Genomic DNA, 21,962 nt, shown 5'->3' with positions numbered 1-21,962 from the left:
CCAAAGGAAAGCCCTGGCCTAAAGGGGCTGTTAAGCCTTTGTTTAGAAATCACACTTTTTACAATTCTCTGCATGTTAGGAATGGCTCTCTCTTTTCCCCTTGGTCCCCCAAAGAAGTGAAAGCATTGTGATCCAAAGACACCAGGGGTCTGCAACTTCTGATCTGAGGAAAGCAGCAAAACAGGTCCAGGCACCCCATCCCCTCAGTACCTCCGCTGACTGTGTGCGCAGAGGCTCAGCGGCAGGTCAGGTCACCAGCCACACGTCGGCAGTGCCCAGGGGCCACCCAGCTCTGGGGCGGAGAAACTGTTGGGTGGTGGACAATCACACGGGCAGGCAGAGAGCAGTGTGGGCTTTATCTGGACACCACTTGGTAAGCATCTGACAGAAAATAAAGGAGGAGTGAGACCCTGTCTCCAGGATCCCATAGTTCCATCCTACTATGGTCACAAGAGAATTGAAGACTCAGGCTAAGAGGAGAAAGGCATCCCTTAGTTTACCAGACACAAGAGCCCTCATCTGGAAAATGTCAGAAAACAAACATTTTGGAAAGCAGTTTGGTAATAACTATTACAACAATTATAACTGCATACTTTTTGAACTTGCAATTCCACTTCTAGGGACTTCTATGAAATTCTTGACGTGTGCGCAAAGATACACATTCTACGATTATTATTATTATTATTATTTAAAGATGTTATTTATTTATTTTGACAGCGAGAGAGAGAGAGAGAGAGAGAGCGAGAAAGGGAACACAAGCAGGGGGAGTGGGAGATGGAGAAGCAGGCTTCCCACGGAGCAGGGAGCCGGATGCGGGGCTCGATCCCAGGACCCTGGGATCATGACCTGAGCCGAAGGCAGATGCTTAACGACTGGGCCACCCAGGTGCCCCTAGGATTATTTAAAATATATTTTTATTTATTTATTTGAGAGAGAGAGAGAGCACAAGCAGGCAGAGGGGCAGAGGAAAAGGGAGAAGCAGACTCACTGCTGAGCAGGGAGCCCGATGAGGGGCTCGATCCCAGGACCCTGGGTTCATGACCTGAGCCAAAGGCAGACGCTTAACCGACTGAGCCACCCAGGCGCCCATTAACACATTCAAGGATGTTTATGGCCACGTGTGTAATGGCTGACATTTGGAACAGCCATGAATGGGTTAAGAAGTGATACATCCATCCAACGGGATATGAAGCTGCTATTAAAAAGAATAAGAATGGGCAGAGATATATTTTCAAGACATTGAAAGTATTAAGTAGAAAAAGATTGCAGAAAAGTATCTCTGTGAGTGGCCTTGTGGGTGTTTTCACTTTCTGTACAATACATTGCTGTATTGTTCTGATTTTCCCCCCTGAAATATATTGCTTTGCATTTTAAAAATGCATTTAAATAGGAAAAGTGTATGTCATAAAACTTATGCATGAGGACCCAGTTTATAAATTTATAGATTTATATGGAGCCCCTAGCGCAGATTAGCCATGGATCGACGCTTACCAAATCCTATCTCTGCAATGTCAGGAAACATCTAGGTGCAAGAGATCCTTCTTGATCTTGTTGCAGAAAACCACAGCATCCCTGTGAGAAGAGCCAGTTTCTCCAGCAGTTTTTCTGCCCTTTGACTGTCTCTACACAGCAATTTCAAGTTTCCTGACTAAGGAAGATGAACTGGTTCTTTAGACCATTGATACCATCATTTGTCTGGCTGCTCATTTTTGCCAGACAACCGTTCAGTGACTATCAGATGCTGGTGAAATAAAAAGGATGTTCCCCAGGAGGCTCTGATCTCTATCTTATTGCTTCTTTCACAGATGTCTTTGGTCTCACCGCACACTGGCCATAATGTGATTGGACTCCAATAGGGTGGGTATGCCTCTTTTTAAGAGACCCAGATATCTTCTCCAAATATGAATCACAGAACAGACAAGTGAAGTGTAGAGACAGCTTTTGGCAACCAGCTTGAACCATGGAAAGCTGAGTAAGGTAGAAGGGCCCACAGCGACCCCCAGCCCCCTGGCTGAATACAGACAGGCCCATCAGGCCACCCACTTCAAAATAGCCATAAGCCCTAGCTGACCGGTGGGTTACTTACACCCGGACAAAGGTACCAAAGAAGGAAAATTCCATATGTTCCCATACCTCCTCCCCTTCTCCCTTTAACGACAGCCCCCACCACTGCCTCCTGGCAGACGGTCTCTCCCTCGCTATCTGGTCTGCAACTCCTTGCAATGTATTCAGTAAACTTCTTTCTCCTTTGTTCCGCCTCCCGTGAATTCTCTCAACACCCGCACACTGCACTGCCAGCCTCCCCCCCCATCAGAACACCCCACATTTGGTGGCCCGCATTCCATCAGGAGACCCCCCACATGAAGGAGCAAATTTAACAATTGCAAAAAGACTCTGCTTTACTAGAAGATCTTTAAGAGGTTCTTTTCAACAGGGACTCTTTCTGGTTCATATGAAAAAGGATTCACTTTATAAAAATTGGTTAATACAACCTTTCAGAAACATCTGTTACTAAGATTAACTGCAAGACCTTTATTGTTGGGGGCGGGCCGGGGCAGGCAGCCGCGCTGATAACTCTTCTGAATCCTAGTGAGACATCAGAACCTGCTAAGCCCTGCCCTGTGGCAATGCCTTTCAAACAAGCCCTGAAGAGGAACGAGAGGCTGTTGTGAGTCCCCACATTCTACTAACTTCTCTGTAGCCTGGAGCAAGTTGTTTCATCCCTTTTCCTTTTCTTCATTAGCAATGATGGAGAAATATATTTACGTATTATCTTCCAGATATTAAAACATATTATGGGGGCGCCTGGGTGGCTCAGTCGGTTAAGTGTCTGCCTTCGGCTCAGGTCATGATCCCAGGGTCCTGGGATCGAGCCCCACATCGGGCTCCCGGCTCAGCGGGGAGCCTGCTTCTCCCTCTCCCCCTCCCCCTGCTTGTGTTCCCTCTCTCGCTGTGTCTCTCTCTGTCAAATAAATAAATAAAATCTTAAAAAAAAAATAAAACATATTATGAAGCTACAATAATTAATATAGTCCCCCCACCCCAGAGAATAAGAGAGAGCTGAACTAAACAAAATAGAGTTCAGAAATAGACTCAAAACAAATGAGAAAGATGTTTCTGATAAAGGTGGCATTTCAATGAAGTGAGAAATAAGATGGATTTTTATTTTTTATTTTTTTAAGATTTTATTTATTTATTTGAGAAAGAGCGAGCACGAGGAGGGAGGGGCAGAGGGAGAAGCAGACTCCCCACTGAGCAGGGAGCCCAATGTTGGACTCAATCCCGGGATCCTGGGATCATAACCTGAGCAGAAGGCAGATGCTTAACCAACTGAGCCACCCAGGAGCCTCAATAAGATGGATTTTTTTAAAAAAAGATTTTATTTATTTATTTGACAGAGAGAGACACAGCAAGAGAGGGAACACAAGCAGGGGGAGCAAGAGAGGGAGAAGCAGGCTTCCCGCGGAGCAGGGAGCCCCATGTGGGGCTCGATGTGGGGCTCGATGTGGAGCTCTATGTAGGGCTCGATGTAGAGCTCGATCCCAGGACCCCAGGATCATGACCTGAGCCGAAGGCAGATGCTTAATGACTGAGCCACCCAGGCGCCCCAATAAGATGGATTTTTAAATAAATGGCCAGAACAATAAGCTAGCTCCTTGGGGGGGGGGGGAGGGGGAGTAGTGCTGAATCACTTCCTTATTCCGCATAAAAAAGAAATTCTAAATGGATCATTAACCCTAAAAAAAAAGAAAGAAAGAGAGAAAGAAACTACAAATGTACAAAGAGAAAGTTAGATTTTTAAAAATAATCTTGTAGTAGGGAAGGCTTGTCTAAACAGAATATAAAGCCAGAAGCCACAAAACATCAGTAAACTGGCTATCATAAATGTTGAAAAGTTTTTCACAATAACAAAAAAATAACACTAAGGAGTGTCAGAAAATAAGTTGGGAAAAATTTTGTCAAAAGGCTAATTTTCTCAGTTTACAAGGAAGGTATATATATCAATAAGAATAAAGAAAATATGTACTTATGAGAAAAAAAATGTGACCAGGTGGTATGAAATACACATGGCCAATAAACCAATGAAAAATATTCAACATCAATTGTAACACAAGAAACCATAGTCAAATTGAGAAAATTTTAAAATTTTGCTAGTATTTAGAGTTAGTAAGATTTGGTCCAACAGATATTCCCATACCTCACTGTTGGGAGTATATGGGAAGCAGTATAATTTTCTAATCTTTTCAAGGAATAATTGGAAACATAAAATGTTTTTGAACGTATAAACTTGATCCAGTATTTCATTGCTAGAAATCTGCTCTCCAGACATATGTCCAAATGTAAGCCAAGATATATGTGCAAGAATATTCACAGCAGCACGCTTTTGTTAGCAAAAACTGGTAACACTCCAAATGTCCATTAGAGGTGACTGGTTATATAAATCATGTTACATACATACCATAGAATAATACTCAGCTGATAAATCAATTAGGTGAAAATGTATGAGCTGCTAGCAGCCTGATCTTGGTTTCCAAATATCATTCTCCACTAAAAGGAGCCAGGACTCCTGGGAGAAAAGGCTGATTTCAGGGCAGCTGCATAGAAAGTATAAGATGATCCTAAAACAGCTTTTCACGCCAGAATGTAAGGAAGTGCTCAAAGAATGATGGGGACCCATCAAAAGGACACTTAAATTTGAAGTGGCTTTCACTGGCCATCTGGAACAGTTTGAGCATCAGAACAAATAAAATAATGGCATTAGATTATAACTCATTGAATAATCTAAGAATCTAAGAGTTCAAGGGACGCCTGAGTGGCTCAGTCGGTTAAGGGCCTGCCTTAGGCTCAGGTCGTGACCCCAGGGTCCTGGGATCGAGTCCTACATCCGGCTCCCTGCTCAGAGGAGAGCCTGCTTCTCCCTCTGCCTGCTACTCCCCCTGCTTGTGTGCTTGTGCTCTCTCTCTCTCTCTAAAAAAGAAAAAAAGAAAAAAATCTAAGAGTTCACACTATTATAAACAAACACATAAATAAATAAATGTCAGAGAAAGGAAAGCTCTTTTTTATTGTAGAACGCCAGCTTAAAAAAACCAACTTCTTTGCAGTAGAATTCCGACTATAAGAATAATAGCAGGAGCCCTCTAGCTGCCATCTTGCGTCCCCGCGTGTGTGCACCTAATGTCAGCTGGTCCGCCCGAGACCTCCTGAGCGCCAACCCTATTCCCCCACGCGGTCCCATTGCGGATCCAACAAGATGAAAGAAACTATCATGAACCAGGAGAAACTCGCCAAACTGTAAGCACAAGTGCGCATTGGTGGGAAAGGAACTGCCCACCGAAAGAAGGTGGTTCATAGAACGGCTACAGCAGATGATAAAAAAACTGCAGTTCTCCTTAAAGAAGTTAGGGGTAAACAATATTTCTGGTATTGAAGAAGTGAATATGTTCACAGACCAAGGAACGGTGATGCACTCTAACAACCCCAAAGTTCAGGCGTCGCTGGCCGCAACACTTCCACCATTCCAGGCCATGCTGGGACAAAGCAGCTGACAGAAATGCTACCCGGGATCTTAAACCAACTCGGTGCAGACAGTCTGACTAGTTGAAGAAGACTGGCTGAAGCTCTGCCCACACAATCTGTGGATGGAAAAGCACCACCTGCTACCAGAGAGGGTGATGATGGTGAAGTTCCAGATCTTGTGGAGAATTCTGATGAAGCTTCCAAGAATGAAGCAGACTGAATTGAGTCAACGTCTGAAGAAGATACAACTTGAAGAAGTTACTGGGAACTGCTATTTTATATTATGACTGCTTTTTAAAATTTCGTTCATGGATCTGACTCTCCAATATTTTTAAGCCCAAGCCCCTTGGACACTGCAGCTCTTTTCAGTTTTTGCTTATACACAATTCATTCTTTGCAGCTAATTAAGCTGAAGAAGCCTGGGAATAAAATTTGAAACAAGGTTAATAAAGTTCTGTGCCTAGGCAAAAAAAAAGAATAATAGGAAAGTCATCAATGGATGCTGAATTGAATGGATGAAAAAGTTTGATGAGGAACTGGACATTTACACAAATCGCTTTAATTACAAAGAGAAAATAGTAACTTTACAAGGGTAGAAATCTGGCAGACCTCCCCTTAACCAAGTGATCAAAGTCAAGGACACCAGTAGTGGGGGGGATACAATGACATCATGCGCCCCCTGAGGTGCTACCCTGAAACAGACACAACATCAAGTCAGACAAACCCGCGTTCCACAAAATAACTGGCATGTGCGCCTTAAAAAATGCTAACGTCAAGGAATACAAAGAAAGCCTGGGGAATTTTTCCAGATGAAAGGAGGTGATGGGATAGGAAAATCAAATGTCATTGCGCATTGGTGGGAAAGGAACTGGAACTGGAACAACTGACAGAATTTAACTACAGACTGTGAATCAGGTAATAGTATCAATGTTAAGTTTCCTGATTATAAGAATTGAACTGGGGGCACCTGGGTGGCTCAGTCAGTTAAGCATCTGCCTTCAGCTCAGGTCATGATCCCAGGGTCCTGGGATCGAGCCCTGCATCGGGCTCCCTGCTCAGTGGGAAGCCTGCTTCTCCCTCTCCCACACCCCCTGTTTGTGTTCCCTCTCTCGCTGTGTCTCTCTCTGTCAAGTAAATAAAATTAAAAAAAAAAAAAAAAGAATTGACCTGTGGTTACATAAGAAAAGGTCCTATTCTTAGTAAATACACACTGGAAATTAGGGGGAGGGGTACAGTGTCTCCAACATACTTTAAAATGGCTCAGGAAAAATAATATGTAGATGGACAGATAGATTCAGAGAAAATGATTAAAAGGGGTGAAATGTGAATAATTAGTGAATCTGGGTCATGAGTTCTATTATTCTTGTAGGTTTTCTATAAGTTTGAAATTATATCAAAATCAATATATATGCTGGCATGGAAAGCACTCCAAGATGAATTCTGGGGTGACGAAGGGACGGTGCAGAGCCACGTGTTTATTTTGTTGCTTTTAAACGATGTCCCTTCTCCCCCCTGTGTAAAGGATGTACAAGGTATGTTTCACAACGTTGGCTCTTGGGGGACAGGCTAGGAATCAAGACCTGGAGAGAGGTTTTTACTTTTCTTTTTTTTTTTTTTTAAGATTTTATTTATTTATTTGACAGAAAGAGACACAGCGAGAGAGGGAACACAAGCAGGGGGGTGGGAGAGGGAGAAGCAGGCTTCCCGCCTAGCAGGGAGCCTGATGCAGGGCTCAATCCCAGGACCCTGGGATCATGACCCGAGCTGAAGGCAGACGCTTAACGACTGAGCCACCCAGGCGCCCCAGGTTTTTATGTTTCATTTTGCATCTTTCTTCTTGTCGAATTTTTCCTTCCCTCTGGTAAAAGATGTTCCATACATGTTAATTTCCTTCCTTCTTTTCCTTCTTCCAATAAAAACTGAAATGCTCCCACTCATAGAAAAGGGCCTGAACTTGAAGATGGAGGCCCATGGGAGAAAGGAGAAAGGAGTTGGATGCGACACACTCAGATAGAGCCCCCTGGCTCCTGAGCCAGGACGGGGGGTGGCCCAGGGACCAAGATCCAGTTTTCCTATTTGGCGATCTGGCGGCCCTGAGAGTAGCCCGTAGCCTCCTGCAGAAAGGAGAAGCTGGGACTGGCAGGTAGGTGGGACCAAGCCCTGACAAGGGGAAGTGCTGAAGGCAGCCTGGGCTCAGGATGGCTTTGGGTCTGACAGTTGAATTGCAACACAGCCCGGGCCTGTGATTAAAGCTCCCATCTCGGCTGGCGGGCTGCGTGGTCTTCCTCCCCACCAGACCGTGCACTGGCTTTTCCCTTTCCTCTTTGTTCCTCATTCTTGGCAGAGGCTCTGCAGACTCGGTGATTAGTTGTCCTTCCCGCCTCGGCTAGCTCAGCCCTGCATTCTTCTGGAGTCCTACCCTGTTGGGTCAGTGATTTGGTCATCTCTGGCCTCTGACTCTTCAACATGAGAAATCCAGCTCAACCCAGCAGTCTGACCACACCTTAGCAGTTCTCCAGAAATGGCTGCTAAGAATTTAAGTGAAAATGGGCCAAACTGCAAAACTATTGTGACTGCGTCAGCGGGTGCCCCGGGGCTGGGGGTTAGGAGCTAGGGGAGGGGGTCGATGGTAGGGGCATGGGGGAATCTTTTGGGGTGATAGACATGTTCTATAGAGTGATGCTCATGATAGTTACTAGGTTATATACGCTTGTAAAATAACTCATTAAATTGTACACTTAAAATTGGTAAATTTTATTATTATGTAAGTTATACCTCTATAAACCTGATTTTTTAAAAGGACCAAAATGAAGTAGAGAAATTATCTGTGTATTTAAATTATCTGACATCCTCTGATAATAAAATGAATAGGGGTCTACAGTTCTTTTTTCTCCAAGGAATTATCCCTCTGGGTCATGCCATTTTTGCCCACTTTGCAGACCTGCCCACTGGACCAGTGTGAATTGACTCAGATTGGCGTCTCTACCTTCTAAGGGGAGGCATAATTCATAGCAAATCACTACAGGTCCCTTTTTCTTACAGAAAGTGGTGGCTGGGCAGGGACAGAGAAAGAGATTAGACACTGCATACATGGCCCGTTTAGCTCAGAACTTGCTCATGCCAAGGGGAAGCCTTCCAGGGGGTCACAGAGGGTCTGGAGTAGGTCATGTCAGCCCGAGAGGCTGCAGCTTGTGAGCTGGTGGGTGTGGCATCAGCAGGGACCCAGGACAGGCTTTGGGCTGCAGCCTAAGGCCCTGGGATTCAGAACAGAAGTGACGGCTGTGCTGGGTACGTCACAGGCCCTGGTTGCAAGCTCCTCCTCAGGACCGAGCTGAGGTTGGGGGTTGTGGCTGAGGAGAGCTGGCTGCTCTGCATGAAAAACCAGGAGGGATCCGTTCTCTGTTCAAGAGCAGGAGGTCTGAGAAGCTGGGGGAAGGGTTGGTGGGGGCTAAAATCCAGGTGGTAGAAATGGGAACTTCTAAAGAGAAGTTGTCTGATGTTTAATTTCAGATTGCTGTGGCACTGTGATGTGCATTCTCTCATCTCTCCAGACTTTTGGTGAACTCTGTGAAATACCAAGTCCTTCTGTGTATGATCATTTGGATGAATTCAAAGGAAAGGACTGACTTCCATGCCTGGGCAAAGAACAGCATCCACAAGCCCAGGGTGGCAACATGATCCTGAAACTGATTAAATTCTTCCAATACAGAAAGAATTATAGAGCACCTACTATGCAGTCATAAATGCATTGATTGATTGATTGATTGATTGATTATTACGTGGAGGCCTGTACTAGGTGATGTGGGGCACCAAAGAGGCAGGCAGGGGCTGACAGTATTGGAGGAGGCAGGCAATAAACAGTAAACTAATATCGTGTCAGAATTAGTGGGAACACCCTTTCTGCAGCTGTGCTAAGGTGCTCAGTCCTGAGGAAGGCTGAGTTGGAGTAAGGCCCTCACTTCGTCTGGCAACTAGCACCATGCTTGACACCTGCTAGCCGAGCACTCACCTGCACTCTGGCCTTGCTCTGAGTTCACCTGCATCCATCCACTCAGCCCTTGACGGGGACCAGGATATGCGACCTGAAAATATGCCACTTTGGCTTTTGGATTATTTTGAGCTGAAGGCAATCATGACCCAGCAGACTCAAGAAAAACTTTTAGCTCCCCCCTTAACCCACTAAAAGAATTTAAATATGAAGCCTGGCTTAGAGAGAGAGAGGGAGAGAGAGCTATTAGCAGAGAAAACTTTTATCTGAATGACCTATCTGGATGGCAGGGTAAACCTCTTCTTACCAAACATGTGATCTTCTTATTGTCCGGTGACTCACCCTGGCCAATGTCAATATCTGGAAGCTGAGCTGCAGGGTAGGGCTGGTGCCTTGCCCCAGCAGGAGGTCCCACCACTTCCTCTGCTGCTGCCTCAGCACAAGAGAAGACACTGGAAGCAAAGAAAGAAGCAACCGAGGGGTCCAATGATGACAGAGGCTTTGTTCTTTATGATTAGATCTCTTTTGTAACATGTTCCATAAAAAGATGAACTCTCTAAAAAAAATCAGTGAGGTGTAGGAACAAAATACCCAGTGGTGGTAAAGAAGAGGACCTATTTAAAAAGGGGGATTAAGAATTTTGCGGGGGCGCCTGGCTGCCTCAGTCAGTAAAGCATACGACTCTTGATCTCAGGGTCATGAGTTGGAGCCCCTGTTGGGCATAGAGATTACTTAAAAATAAAATCTTTTTTTTTTAAGATTTTATTTATTTATTTGTCAGAGAGAGCACACAAGCAGGGGAGAGCAGCAGAGGCAGAGGGAGAAGCAGGCTCCCCGCTGAGCAAGGAGTCCGATGTGGGACTTGATCCCAGGACCCCGGGATCATGACCTGAGCTGCAGGCAGATGCCCAACCGACTGAGCCACCCAGGCGTCCCTAAAAATAAAATCTTAAAAAAAAAAAAAGAACTTTGCAAAGGTAGGAGTTCAGAATCAGATGTTAACTAAGATACATGCCATCCACCTCACCCACCATCACACACCACCACCTCTTACACCAAATTCCTGGAGAGATGTGAAATGCGAAAGGACCAGAGGCCTTTTACTGTAAGGGGCAGCGGAAGGTGTGAAACCCTTTCACTGTGAATCACAGAAGACAGGGATCTCAGCTGACTTCAGGATTATTGCATTTAAAAGATAACAGCATTAATAACTGCTATTCAGAGAGGGCTTAACAAGCACTAGGCTCTGTCCTAGGCACCTCGTGTATATAATCTCACTTATACCTTTGAACCGTGAAAAATAGGTTTTATTAGCCCTCATTTGACAGATGAGAAAACTGAGGCTCAGTGAGGTTTAGTAAAGTGCCCTGAGTTCTCAAAGCCAAAAAACGCAGAGCCAAGATTAGAACCCATGTCTCTCAGACTCCAGGCACTATGTATAACCAAGTGCTAAAGAATACAGTGTCTTTGCATTGGCCAATTCAGTCATTCATTCAGTAAATTTACATTGAGTTACATCTCTGTCATGTACCAGGAATTGGGAATGTAGCAGTGAACAAAATCTCTGCTTCCACGGAGTAAAAGCTCAGAACGAAAGTGAGAGAAGAAACACACCTGCCGGGTGGTATAAACACACAAGCCCAGACTGTATTCAGTTTTTCCCTGCCACCATTGCCAAAGGTTGGGCAGCTGTCCTTTAGTTATTTCTTTCTCTTTAATTTGATTTACTGGAATAAAAACATGTGTGTGCAAAAATGAAGGGAGCATGCAAAGTGATTTCCTCCCCCAAGCTATCTTTCTCCAGAAAGAGTGACTCAAGTGCCCTAAATCCTCAGCTTTCAGTGTTTCATGCAAGATTTGAGGCACAGTGGCCTGGCAGTCTCTGCTTCTCTAAAGTTTCACTATTGGCCCAGATCTCATTCCCAGAGATGGAAGTGAGCCGCGTTTTCTTTCCTTCTTTTGCAACTAGCTCTGTGCTTATCCCCAAGGGGTCCAGGCTGAAGTTCATGCTCGCCCTCCGTCTCCACCAGCCCTTCCGCATCTCCCACCAGCTCCCCTAGAAGAAAAACGGTTTCTTCATGTCTTCCAACTAACGAGTTTTCCAACTTTTCTGGCAGAAGAAGTTTTGTTTGTTGAAGGAGCAAGTTCTGACTTGCAGAGTCTTCTCTCTGCAGGGCTGGAGTAAAACAAAATTGGAAAGATAGAGTTGCTGAAATCACTGAGCCAGAGCTGGCTCTCTGGGGGCTGGGGAAATCCTTTCTATTCTGAGTGGTCTGTTTCATTGCCTTCCTATCTGTTAATCTGTCTCCTCTTACTATGTATGACTCAGTTCCCAGATTATTCAGAAAACAATTCTTTCCTCATTCAAAAGAGCTCAGTGCTGCTTTGCCTGGCTGCTAGTAGGTAAGAGAGCAGTTTTCTCCACTGATTACACAAAAAGACTGCGTAAGAAGATAGTTATCTTTGATTTATCCTCAGAAGATTTTATTTTAAAATGAACCCTTTAGAAAATTTATCCTTATCACTAGTACAGTTCTGCCTCTACAGCAGAACGAATTATCACACACATTTTATGGCTTGGTCCTTATTACTCATCAGTTGATGGCTTTCCGTGGATCTTATGTCCTCAACAAGATTCTAGGTACCGTTGATGAGAGTTACATTGCTTGTATCCCCTGGATTAGTGCTGCTCAGGACTGTGCCAAGCACTCAGGCTGCTCAGTGTTTCCTGATTACCCTATAGTCACTGCTCAAAAGCACACTAAGCCCCAAAGCAAGAAGAAAAAGGGATATGTTTTTTTGCTGCATCTGAAAAATTTTTTTTAAAATGGTCTGCTCATGTCTCTAGAGAAGGATAGAGACCAGATGTAGGCAGTGGACATGTCTTATCTTGAGGAAAAACAGGGCTTAAGATGATAAATATGGTGGGATATGACAAAATCTGGAGGCCCCTTCCTGGGCCATCATCAAATTTTAAAAGATCTAAATATATGTTACCTTATCAGAAAGATTTATGCTCCATTGAAAACCAAGTTATTTTGAGCTGAGCAATTGATAACTCTTAAATTATAATGGTGCAGAATAAATCTTTGGCAAAGCTGTGGCTGTCTTGCTAAGTTTCTCAGGGACAGTGATTTGCAGAAGTGACAGGATTAAAGAGAAATTTTTTATTTTTAAAAAAGATTTTATTTATTTACTTGACAGAGAGAGAGAGGGTGCGCATGAGCGAGCACAAGCAGGGGGAGTGGCAGAGGGAGAGAGAGAAGCAGACCCCCCGCTGAGCAGGGAGCCTATCTGGGGCTCAATCCCAGGGCTCCCAGATCATGACCTGAGCTGAAGGTAGACGCTTAACAGACTGAGGTGCCCCTAAAGAGAAATTTTTTATGATGTCATATAGCAAACAGACTTTACATAGGGCCCAGAACATCTAGGTGCTCAATAAATATGCTTTATTTTATTTGTTAAACAAACACTTATGTTGCACTTGGAATACATCAGGCACTATTCTAAGTGCTTTACAACTATTCAGTCATGCTCCTTTCTCTTCCTGCTTTGAAACTGAGCTTGCTAATTAGCATAATAAGGTAAATACTGGGGGCGGGGTGTTCCTGGGCACTGACGATCTGATGACCCACCTGTTTGGTTTGACATATTGATGTGGGGAACAAAGGCAGAAGGAAATGTAGATAAAATTAAATTTCCTTATAACCTGTAGCCCATTGAAGCAGGCGGAGTGTAACAATCCTCCAGGAAACTCCCAGCTGTCTTAATGTTGATGCTTTGCTAGAGGGAAAAACAGCCTTAGCTTGACAGGAGCAAGGCCTCCAGTATCCCCTGAGCCTTCTTTAGCTATTAAAGTCCTTTTTCTTTTTTAAGATTTTATTTATTTATTTGACAGAGAGAGACACAGCGAGAGAGGGAACACAAGCAGGGGGAGTGGGAGAGGGAGAGGCAGGCTTCCCGCCAAGCGGAGAGCCCCAAAGCGGCTTGATCCCAGGACCCTGGGATCATGACCTGAGTGGAAGGCAGATGCTTAACCGTCTGAGCCACCCAGGCACCCCGAAAGTCCTTTTGGAAAGTTCCCTTGGTCTTTACTTCCCCCAACTCCCAAGTATATAATTGGTTGCTCCTCACAATCCTGGGGCAGAAGCTCTTTCTGCCTATGGGTCCTGTCCCCGTGTTTTAATAAAACCACCTTTTGCACCAAAGACGTCTCAAGAATTCTTTCTTGGCTGTCGGCTCCGAACCCCACCACTTCAAACCACAGTATATTGGCTCCCAACGTGGGGCTTCGAGTCTTCTCGTCTGGACTCTGAGCCTTGGTGAAAACTTAGTGCGTACTTCGTCTCCTCTCCCTTTATTTTCATTTCAGGGGGTTTTCAAGGAGTGTGGTCTTATTAGAACACTTTCATGTCAATTGCTCAGGCTGAAATCCTCTAGCCCGTGGCTACTCTATGGGGAGGAGAAAGTCTGCCTTTTGGCTGGATGTTAGTACCCTGGCCGGAATGGTAATAAGACCCAGAAACTTGTCCTCCCTTCATTTCTGTCCTTATACAAAATTGTCTGTCTTGGGCATAGGACAGCCACCTATGTCACCAGGACGGCTGCCAATCTTAAGACTCCTGTGTGAAGTTTCCTCCTCATTGGTCTAATGTGATCCTCCCAACATCCCTGGTCTAGCTGCTTCTGGCCGTGGGACCTCCACTGGGAACCCGCCGAAACCAGTACCGGAAGGAATTAAAACCCAACCAGGGACTGTTTCCTAGAGAAGTTGGCTGCAAAGACCACATGTGTTGGAGTGTTGCTTAGACCATGATGGATTTCTATCTTTGCCGTTTTCTGTCAATGTCCCCTATTGACTACTTAAGTTACAAAATTGGTAGAATAAAAGTTTCACACTTAATGCTGATAACTCTAAAGACATGTGTATCTTAATTAAACCAACAAATTTAAATTAGTTTAAATACCGAATTATGTTCCACCTGTGTCCACTTAAAAGTCAATCAATTTGTTCCCCATTTTCAATTTTTACCTGGGGTGCCAGTGGGGAAATCTGAAGTGGGCGGTGTATGCAGGCTCTCACTCTCTCTCTCACTGTTCCTCCTAATAGATCCAGGTTACTCTAGCAGTATGTGGGGGCTTCTCCCTCATTCATTTCCTGGGTTAATGGCTATAACTGGAGCCAAGAGTCTCTGATTAGTCTACCTCGGCATGGGGACTTTATGGAATATTCCCAAGCAGCTGCCCAAACTCCTTTTGTTTCTGGTAAGTTCCCTGTCTTTCCTGGCCTGACATGGACTGCCTATTTCCACTTTGGTGGAAAAAAAACCATGGCGTCTGCTCATCTGTCCGAGCTGACAAGTTTTAGAACCGGGAACCCTTTTTCTCTGCCTTCTGGAGCACTTCACCTCTTCTGCCTTCCCCTCCTCCTCCTCCTGTCTCTGCACCATCTCGGGGGCAGCCTGCATACACCGCCCACTTCAGATTTCCCCACTGGCACCCCAGGTAAAAATTGAAAATGGGGAACAAATTGTTTGACTTTTAAGTGGACGCAGGTGGAACATAATTCGGTTATTTAAACTAATTTAAATTTGTTGGTTTAATTAAGATACACATGTCTTTAGAGTTATCAGCATTAAGTGTGAAACTTTTATTCTGCCAGGGTTTGCTGAAAGTCAAATAAGTTCATGTTAGCTCTGTTGCAATTTGTCAGCAAAAAGAGGACTTAAGGGGCGCCTGGGTGGCTCAGTCGTTAAGCGGCTGCCTTCGGCTCAGGTCATGATCCCAGGGCCCTGGGACCGAGCCCTGCATCGGGCTCCCTGCTCTGCGGGAAGCCTGCTTCTCCCTCTCCCACTCCCACTGCTTGTGTTCCCTCTCTCGTGTCTCTCTGTCAAATAAATAAATAAAATCTTTAAAAAATAAAAATAAAAAGAAAATAAAAAAAGAGGACTTAAAATGATGGTTAATTTTTTGTCTCAAAGTTTTCATGGGTAATTGTTAAGATAGCTTTCAAAGTCTTTGGTAAACTAAAAATTTAAAGTTTTACTTGGATAATAAATGGGATTGAATTCATTGGACATCTAGGCCTTTTCCAAATGAGATAAAATACTAAGTTTGATTATTGAACTTAGGTTTGTGCTTTTGGCTTCTTATTGCTGAGGATACTTGGGTCTATTGGTAAATATGCTTTGTGCTTTATTAAAAGATTGTACTATGAAAAAAACCTGTTTTTAAAATTGTGAAATGTATTTATGAAATTGTTATTGAAAAAATTCTGTCATAACAGTTCACAATTGGTTACTGTTTAGTTTTCACTGGAGACTAAGGTTTCCAAGAGTGCAAAATTCTGCTAAATGTAGTTAAGACTGATGGAAATAAGGGAAGCAACTCTGAATGAAAAGTTGTAAAAGATTTATATAGGGAAATCTTTGGAAAGGAATTTTTTCAAAAAGATTATTTATTTCAGAGAGGGACAGAAAGAGCAGGCATGAGTGGGGGGAGGGGGAGTGGGAGAAGCCGACTCCCCACTGAGCAGGGAGCCCAATGTGGGGCTGTATCCCAGGACGCTGGGATCATGACCTGAGCTGAAGGCAGACGCTTAACTGACTGAGCCACCCAGGCACCCCTGGAAAGGAATTTTTTTTTGTATGTGGTCAGGGTTAAAGTCAAAAGGAAAGGATTTTAAAGGTACACTGGTATGAGATTGAAATTCTGCTTTTCTCTCTGTTCAAAAAAGTTTTCTTGGATGTTGGTTTGCACTTGATAAGAAAATATAAACAAAGGGTTGTTTATTTGTTTGTTTTTGTCTGCCCAGAAAAACAAAACTTATGTTTTCTCTTTATCAGGTCTTTGATTACATAAATCTCAATGTTAAAGGAGGTAAGTTTTTAATCTCCAGAGCCACATTCTCTCTTTTCACGAGGAAATGCGCCCATTTACCTGTGAACATCCTGGCTGTGGCAAAACATTTGCAATGAAACAAAGTCTCACTAGGCATGCTGTTGTGCATGACCCTGACAAGAAGAAGCTCAAAGTAAAACCATCTCGTGAAAAACGGAGTTTGGCCTCTCGTCTCAGTGGCTATATTCCTCCTAAAAGGAAGCAAGGACAAGGCTTATCTGCGCCTGAAAACGGAGAGACACCGAACTGTACGGAAGACAAGGTGCTCTCGACTGTTGCGCTCCTTGCCCTCAACTGACCCTCCCACTGCTTTGTTTAAATGAGACCACAGCATTCAGCTCAATTATTTCTGCTCAGAGCACACTTTTCTTTATTAAAATCACTGATGCACAACAAAAACAAAAAAAAAAAAAAGGAGGTAAGTTTTGGTAACAGCTATATAACCCTACATATCTGCCTTTTGAATCTCCTATTGTCACCTTGGTTAAAGGTTAAATAAATAATTAAGTTATAAGCTTTGTAATGATCTGTAATCCACTATTCAGGCATGTGCTTTATAACTTTGAGTTTTTTTTTTAAACATACTTCCCAACGTTTAAATTATAAATGAAGTCTTTTTGACCAATAGGCTTGCTTATTTGGTATGTTAAGTTATTCTGGAAGCACTGTTAAACAAATAATAAGACTTGAATTGTATTGCTTGGGTAAATGCTATAACTATTCTAGAGACTATATGCAATTCCCAAAGTTTCAATATGTTTTGGTATAAGGCCATCACTTAATATTCTGATTATTGATATGCTATGTGTCACAGAAATGACCAGATTTCCTTGCCAGCTATATTGTAACCTCTCATCAGAACTTTAACCATGTCCATTTTTGAGTCTTTTATCATTTATAGTTATTGTTCTTATTCTCTCGTGAAATGTGTTTCATCTTCAAGGAGATTCATAAAAAAGGCTTTTGACAAATACAGGTTTTTGGTATCTTTAAAATCCTAAAACTAAAATTGGTAAAAATTTCCAGAACTAAAAGCTGCATTCACATGGAACCAAGAATCAGTAACATGAGACTAAATGAGCTGAAGAAGATGATTATGGTTTTTGTGACTCTTGTTTGAAACATTGCTGGTTTCGTAATGTTTGCTCTTCCAGATTAAGGAAATTTCTCTTAAGATATCCATCATGTACAGAAATAGGATAAAATATTCCTCTGTGAACAAATTGAAGCATTTAACTTTTCTCTCTAGCAGAACCCTCTGAAATTCAAAAGGTCTCAATACGTATTCTTTCTTCCACAGCAATCATAGTCATTTGCATAGGTTCAATAAGAATCTGTTCTCCTTGTAACAGGACATCATTAGGAACATTAGTTATTTTTCCAAGGCTTTGACTGGATTATCATATTTGAGAGACCTGCATAGACTCAGATGTCACCAGACAGCTTTAAGGAACTAAGGTTGACTTTATGAAGCAAGAAGCCAATAGAGCCCCATGGAAATGTTGGCCTGATACCTTGCTTACAGAATTTCCAGCAGCCTTACCAGGTGAGTAAAGAATGTCACTTCCTGGCAGGTGCAGGAACCTCAGGATACCTTGGGGACCTCAGGAAGAGGAATTCTCCCAAATCTACAGGTATTGCAGGCATGTCCGATGGCAAGTTTATTTGACTTGGTTTCTGGCCTAGAGATGCTACTAAAAGTTCAACCTGGAGATTCCTTACAAAAAGTTCTAGCAAAGCACATTCTAAAAGATCTATATCATCAATCATTATTCTTGCTGAGCTTATGTAAATAATTAGGCCAAGTTTGTTAAAACTGGACTTGTTTATGAAATGAATTAGTCTTGATTTGGTTATCTCTGATTTATTTATTTATTTAAAGATTTTATTTATTTATTTGACAGAGAGAGAGACAGCGAGAGCAGGAACACAAGCAGGGGGAGAGGGAAAGGGAGAAGCAGGCCTCCCACCGAGCAGGAAGGCCAATGCGGGGCTCAGTTCCAGGGCTCCCAGATCATGACCTGAGCCGAAGGCAGATGCTTAATGACTGAGCCACCCAGGCGCCCCGCTATCTCTGATTTAAAATGAGGGTGATTAGACTATAGAGAAAATGTTTCAATAACACATCTTTGTAGATATTCTATTTTAAGTATTGTGACTCAAGAAAACCGGATTACTCTTTTACCGTTAAGGCTTCTCAGAGTGAGGATTGCCCCCAAAACAACCAATAGGGTTAAGTCCCTTTGAGTTACTATATGAAAAACCTTTTCTCACTGTATACCTACCAAGAGATGGATACTATGACGCTCTGTTAAATTATTCACTTGAGGCCAGGTTAATTCATAAATCTCTAAATAATGAAAATGCAAACTATATCCTCCCTAAAACTGATCTGATAGTCACTAGCAACCCACCCCATATAAACCCCAGAGAGATGGTTTATTTAAAGGATTGGAAATCTAATACAGCAGGGGATTTAACTCCAAAATGGAAGGGCCCCTATCGGGTCATATTATGTGCTCCCACTGCAATACAATTAGAGGGGCACTCTTCATGGGCTCCTAGATCTAGAATAAAACCTGTACCTCCTTCACGGGAAACTAATGAGCAAACTAACGTGCCTTTTTATTCCTGTGAACCTGTGGAAGATCTCAAATTTCTCTTTAAACGACAATAAAGGACTGGAGAAAAATTTTAGTTAACTATCAATGCCATTTTTATTGGGCTTCTCTTTCTTATTATAATATTAACCTTATTTTGTTGTCTTTTCTTGTGTCTCCCTGCCTGGTGCCAAGACTTCTTCACTGCCATAACTTCCAAATGACAGATAATCCTTTCTACTCAAGGAGGTTCATATATGTTGTCTACCTTGGATTGGCTGCCTCTGACTTTGGTAACTCCTATACACCTCTATGCCCCAGGAGGTGGAAGGAGGAAGAAGTTACAGAAGATAAGCACTTCCACCCTCAACAACCTTAAAGATTTAAGGGTCAGAATTGTTCTGAATGATGTGGGGAACAACGGCAGAAGGAAATGTAGATAAAATTCAATTTCCTTATAACCTGCAGCCCATTGAAGCAGGCAGAGTGTAACGATCCTCCAGGAAACTCCCAGCTTTCTTAATGTTGATGCTTTGCTAGAGGGAAAAACAGCCTTAGCGTGACAATAACAAGGCCTCCAGGATTCTGTGAGTCCTCTTTAGTATATGAAAGTCCTTTTGGAAACTTCCCTTGGTCTTTACCTCCCCCAACTCCCAAGTATATAATTGGTTGCTTCTCACAATCCCCGGGGCAGCAGCTCTTTCTGCCTATGGGTCCTGTCCCCGTGCTTTAATAAAACACCTTTTGCACCGAAGATGTCTCAAGAATTCTTTCTTGCCGTGGGCTCTGAGCCCCACCATTTCAAATCACATCACTATGTTCCTAAGAGTTAACTTTGGCCTCAGGCTCCGTGCAGGCAGGAGTGTCCCCTGTGTCAGGCATGGTTATTCCCATTAACTCCCTACAACAACCCTGCTGGTTCGTTTCTCGGACGTGTGTACTCTCCTGTCTTCCCTGCTGCTCTTAGGCTGAACCAGATGAAACCACTGATGTTTGTCGCTGGTGTTTCAACTGTTTCTGTTTTATTAAAAAATGGCAATTTCATGCAATTCAACCTAATGTTGCCCACATTTTAAAGAAGAGAAATGGAAGCTTGGAGTCGTTAAGTAATTGGCCCTAAAATCTCAGAGTAGTCAATAGCAGTATTAGGATTCAAAATCCAGTTTGCCTCCTTCTGAAATTCTTAGTATGATACTTATAACCGAATATTAAGAGCTTGGAGCTAAGAACCAGCTGCTTGGGTTGGAATATCAGTTCATCCACTTACTAGCCTGTGCCTTTGACATATTTTCCTCTCTGCACATCAGTCTTCTCATCTGCAAAATGGAGATACCAATAATGCAGTTATTGTCCCATGTGTAGGGTTGCCTTGAGGATTTGAATGACGAATTCTAAGTACAGAGTGTATGTAGATAGTGCCAGGCACTTGGTAAGCATTTTATAAATGCGAGCTATTATCTTAAAGTTTCCTTTAATGCCTTTTTTCCTGCTTGAGTAAATCTACCAACACACACCACCTTTGTGTGATAGCATAATGCCACAGACCTGAGCAACTCCATAGCAAAAGACCTTAATAATGTCAAGTAGGTAGGAGTAGAACGGTGAACTTCAGGGCTGCGAGCTTCTCTCACAATTTCCCTACATCACTGCGGCTGAAACTGCAGTTTCTCGTTAACACTACGAGATTCCCCCCCCTTTTCTTTACTTTTTTTAAGGGGGTAGTGGGGGCTGACACGTCTAGGGAGTACAGCTGTGATTTATCATTCTTGATCCCGAGCCAAAAATCCTCCAGATAAAGGGGACGCAGCCTGAGGAGAGGAGGCCCGGGCAATTCTTGTAAACAGTCCCTAAATAAATCCTGGCGGGGGCGCGGGAAATTCCACCTAGTTAAAAGTCTAGGAAGCGGTGTCAAGTTCACCCCAGGAGGGTTCTGGTGAGGAAATCCCCATCTCCCCTTGTCCAGAAACTGCATCAGGTTAAAGTCACTGTCTAAAGAGAGTTTGGCGCATTCGGGTTCATTTTAGGGGCCCTCTTTTATTTCAGGGAGCACAGCCTGTGCAGGGCTGACCGGAGCCGCCTAGAAGCCACACGCAGCCCTCCCAGAGTCACCTGGGGGAGGACGACAGGGTCCCCCTGCGCGGCCGCGGGTACCGGGCGTGGTCTGGGCTGGCGCCCCCCGCGGCTCCTTTAAGGGCCAGCGGCGGCCCACGTGCTCCGTGACGTCAGAGCAGGAAGTGTTTGAGGAAGTCGCGCTGGGCTGGCAGGTTTAAGATTCCCGCATTTTAATGTCTTCGGGGAGGTGCCAGAGCCCCTGGTTTTGCCGCCCCAGCCCCCGCCTCCCCCGCCCTGGGGAGCGTCTCCCTTGCCCCGCGTCCCTGCCGACAGGTGAGTCCCTCGGGCGGCCGCGCGGGGGGGCCCCTGGTGCCACCTGCAGACCCCGCCTCTCCTCTGCACCGGCGAGCTCGCACCTCCCTCCTCACTTGAGGCTCCCGAAGGAACTTCTGTCGAGTTTAAAAGTCGGGGTTTCTGGGCGTACAAACCTGTCTCTTGCGCGGGTTGGAGTCGGGAGGCCCGGAACAGCTCTGGCCCGGGTGGTTCCAGGTGGCCTCTTGGAGGTGGTGGCTTTGGGAGAGAGAGCCATGATTCATTTGGACTGTGTGAAGACACACGTGACCGTGGGGAAACGCAGCGTTAGACTCTGTCCCTGCCACCTTGAGCAGAATGCGCGCGGGGCAGGGCGCCCCTTGCTGGAGTCTAGGCTGGGATGCCCTTTCGAGTTCAGGGGTTGTGGAGTAACATCTCCTTTGAGTGTCTTTCCTTTCTGCCTCCTTCCACAACAGCTGAGGTGGGGGTGGGGGAAGGTGAGAAAAAAGTTTGCTACCAAAACCCAAAAACAAACCAGACAACCTGGTTTATTTACAAAATGAAAACCAGCTGAGGTTTTTCGTCTCTCGCAT

At 44.1% G+C, this 21,962-nt stretch overlaps 2 protein-coding genes across 6 annotated transcripts in view; one reads left to right on the top strand and one right to left on the bottom strand.

Annotated features, from left to right (window-relative positions):
* Window positions 1-4,892: 4,892 nt before the first annotated feature.
* LOC144381408 (uncharacterized) lies at window positions 4,893-21,764 on the bottom strand. Of its 2 annotated transcripts, none has more exons than XM_078069575.1 (4): window positions 21,546-21,763; window positions 9,813-9,957; window positions 9,527-9,599; window positions 4,893-5,936 (listed from the first exon to the last, which is right to left on the bottom strand). In XM_078069575.1, the coding sequence occupies exons 1-4, from the start codon at window positions 21,644-21,646 to the stop codon at window positions 5,905-5,907; spliced, it is 351 nt and encodes a 116-aa protein (XP_077925701.1). In that variant the 5' UTR covers window positions 21,647-21,763; the 3' UTR covers window positions 4,893-5,904. The 2 variants fall into 2 exon arrangements, 1 of the variants encoding a protein (XP_077925701.1); XR_013446608.1 differs by lacking the exon at window positions 4,893-5,936 and adding an exon at window positions 6,878-7,937 and having other exon boundaries at window positions 21,546-21,764.
* Window positions 21,248-21,962, top strand: part of IKBKB (inhibitor of nuclear factor kappa B kinase subunit beta) — a 59,260-nt gene continuing 58,545 nt past the window's right edge. For all 4 annotated transcript variants that reach the window (XM_078069573.1, XM_078069572.1, XM_036102303.2 and 1 more), the window contains exon 1: window positions 21,248-21,390. The gene's annotated coding sequence lies outside the window, so the exon portion shown is untranslated. The remainder of the gene's footprint in view (window positions 21,391-21,962) is intronic.

The sequence above is a fragment of the Halichoerus grypus genome, chromosome 3 (genome assembly GCF_964656455.1).
Source record: "Halichoerus grypus chromosome 3, mHalGry1.hap1.1, whole genome shotgun sequence".
In the NCBI taxonomy this organism is placed as follows: domain Eukaryota; kingdom Metazoa; phylum Chordata; class Mammalia; order Carnivora; family Phocidae; genus Halichoerus; species Halichoerus grypus.
This window is presented reverse-complemented; position numbering and strand designations above follow the sequence as displayed.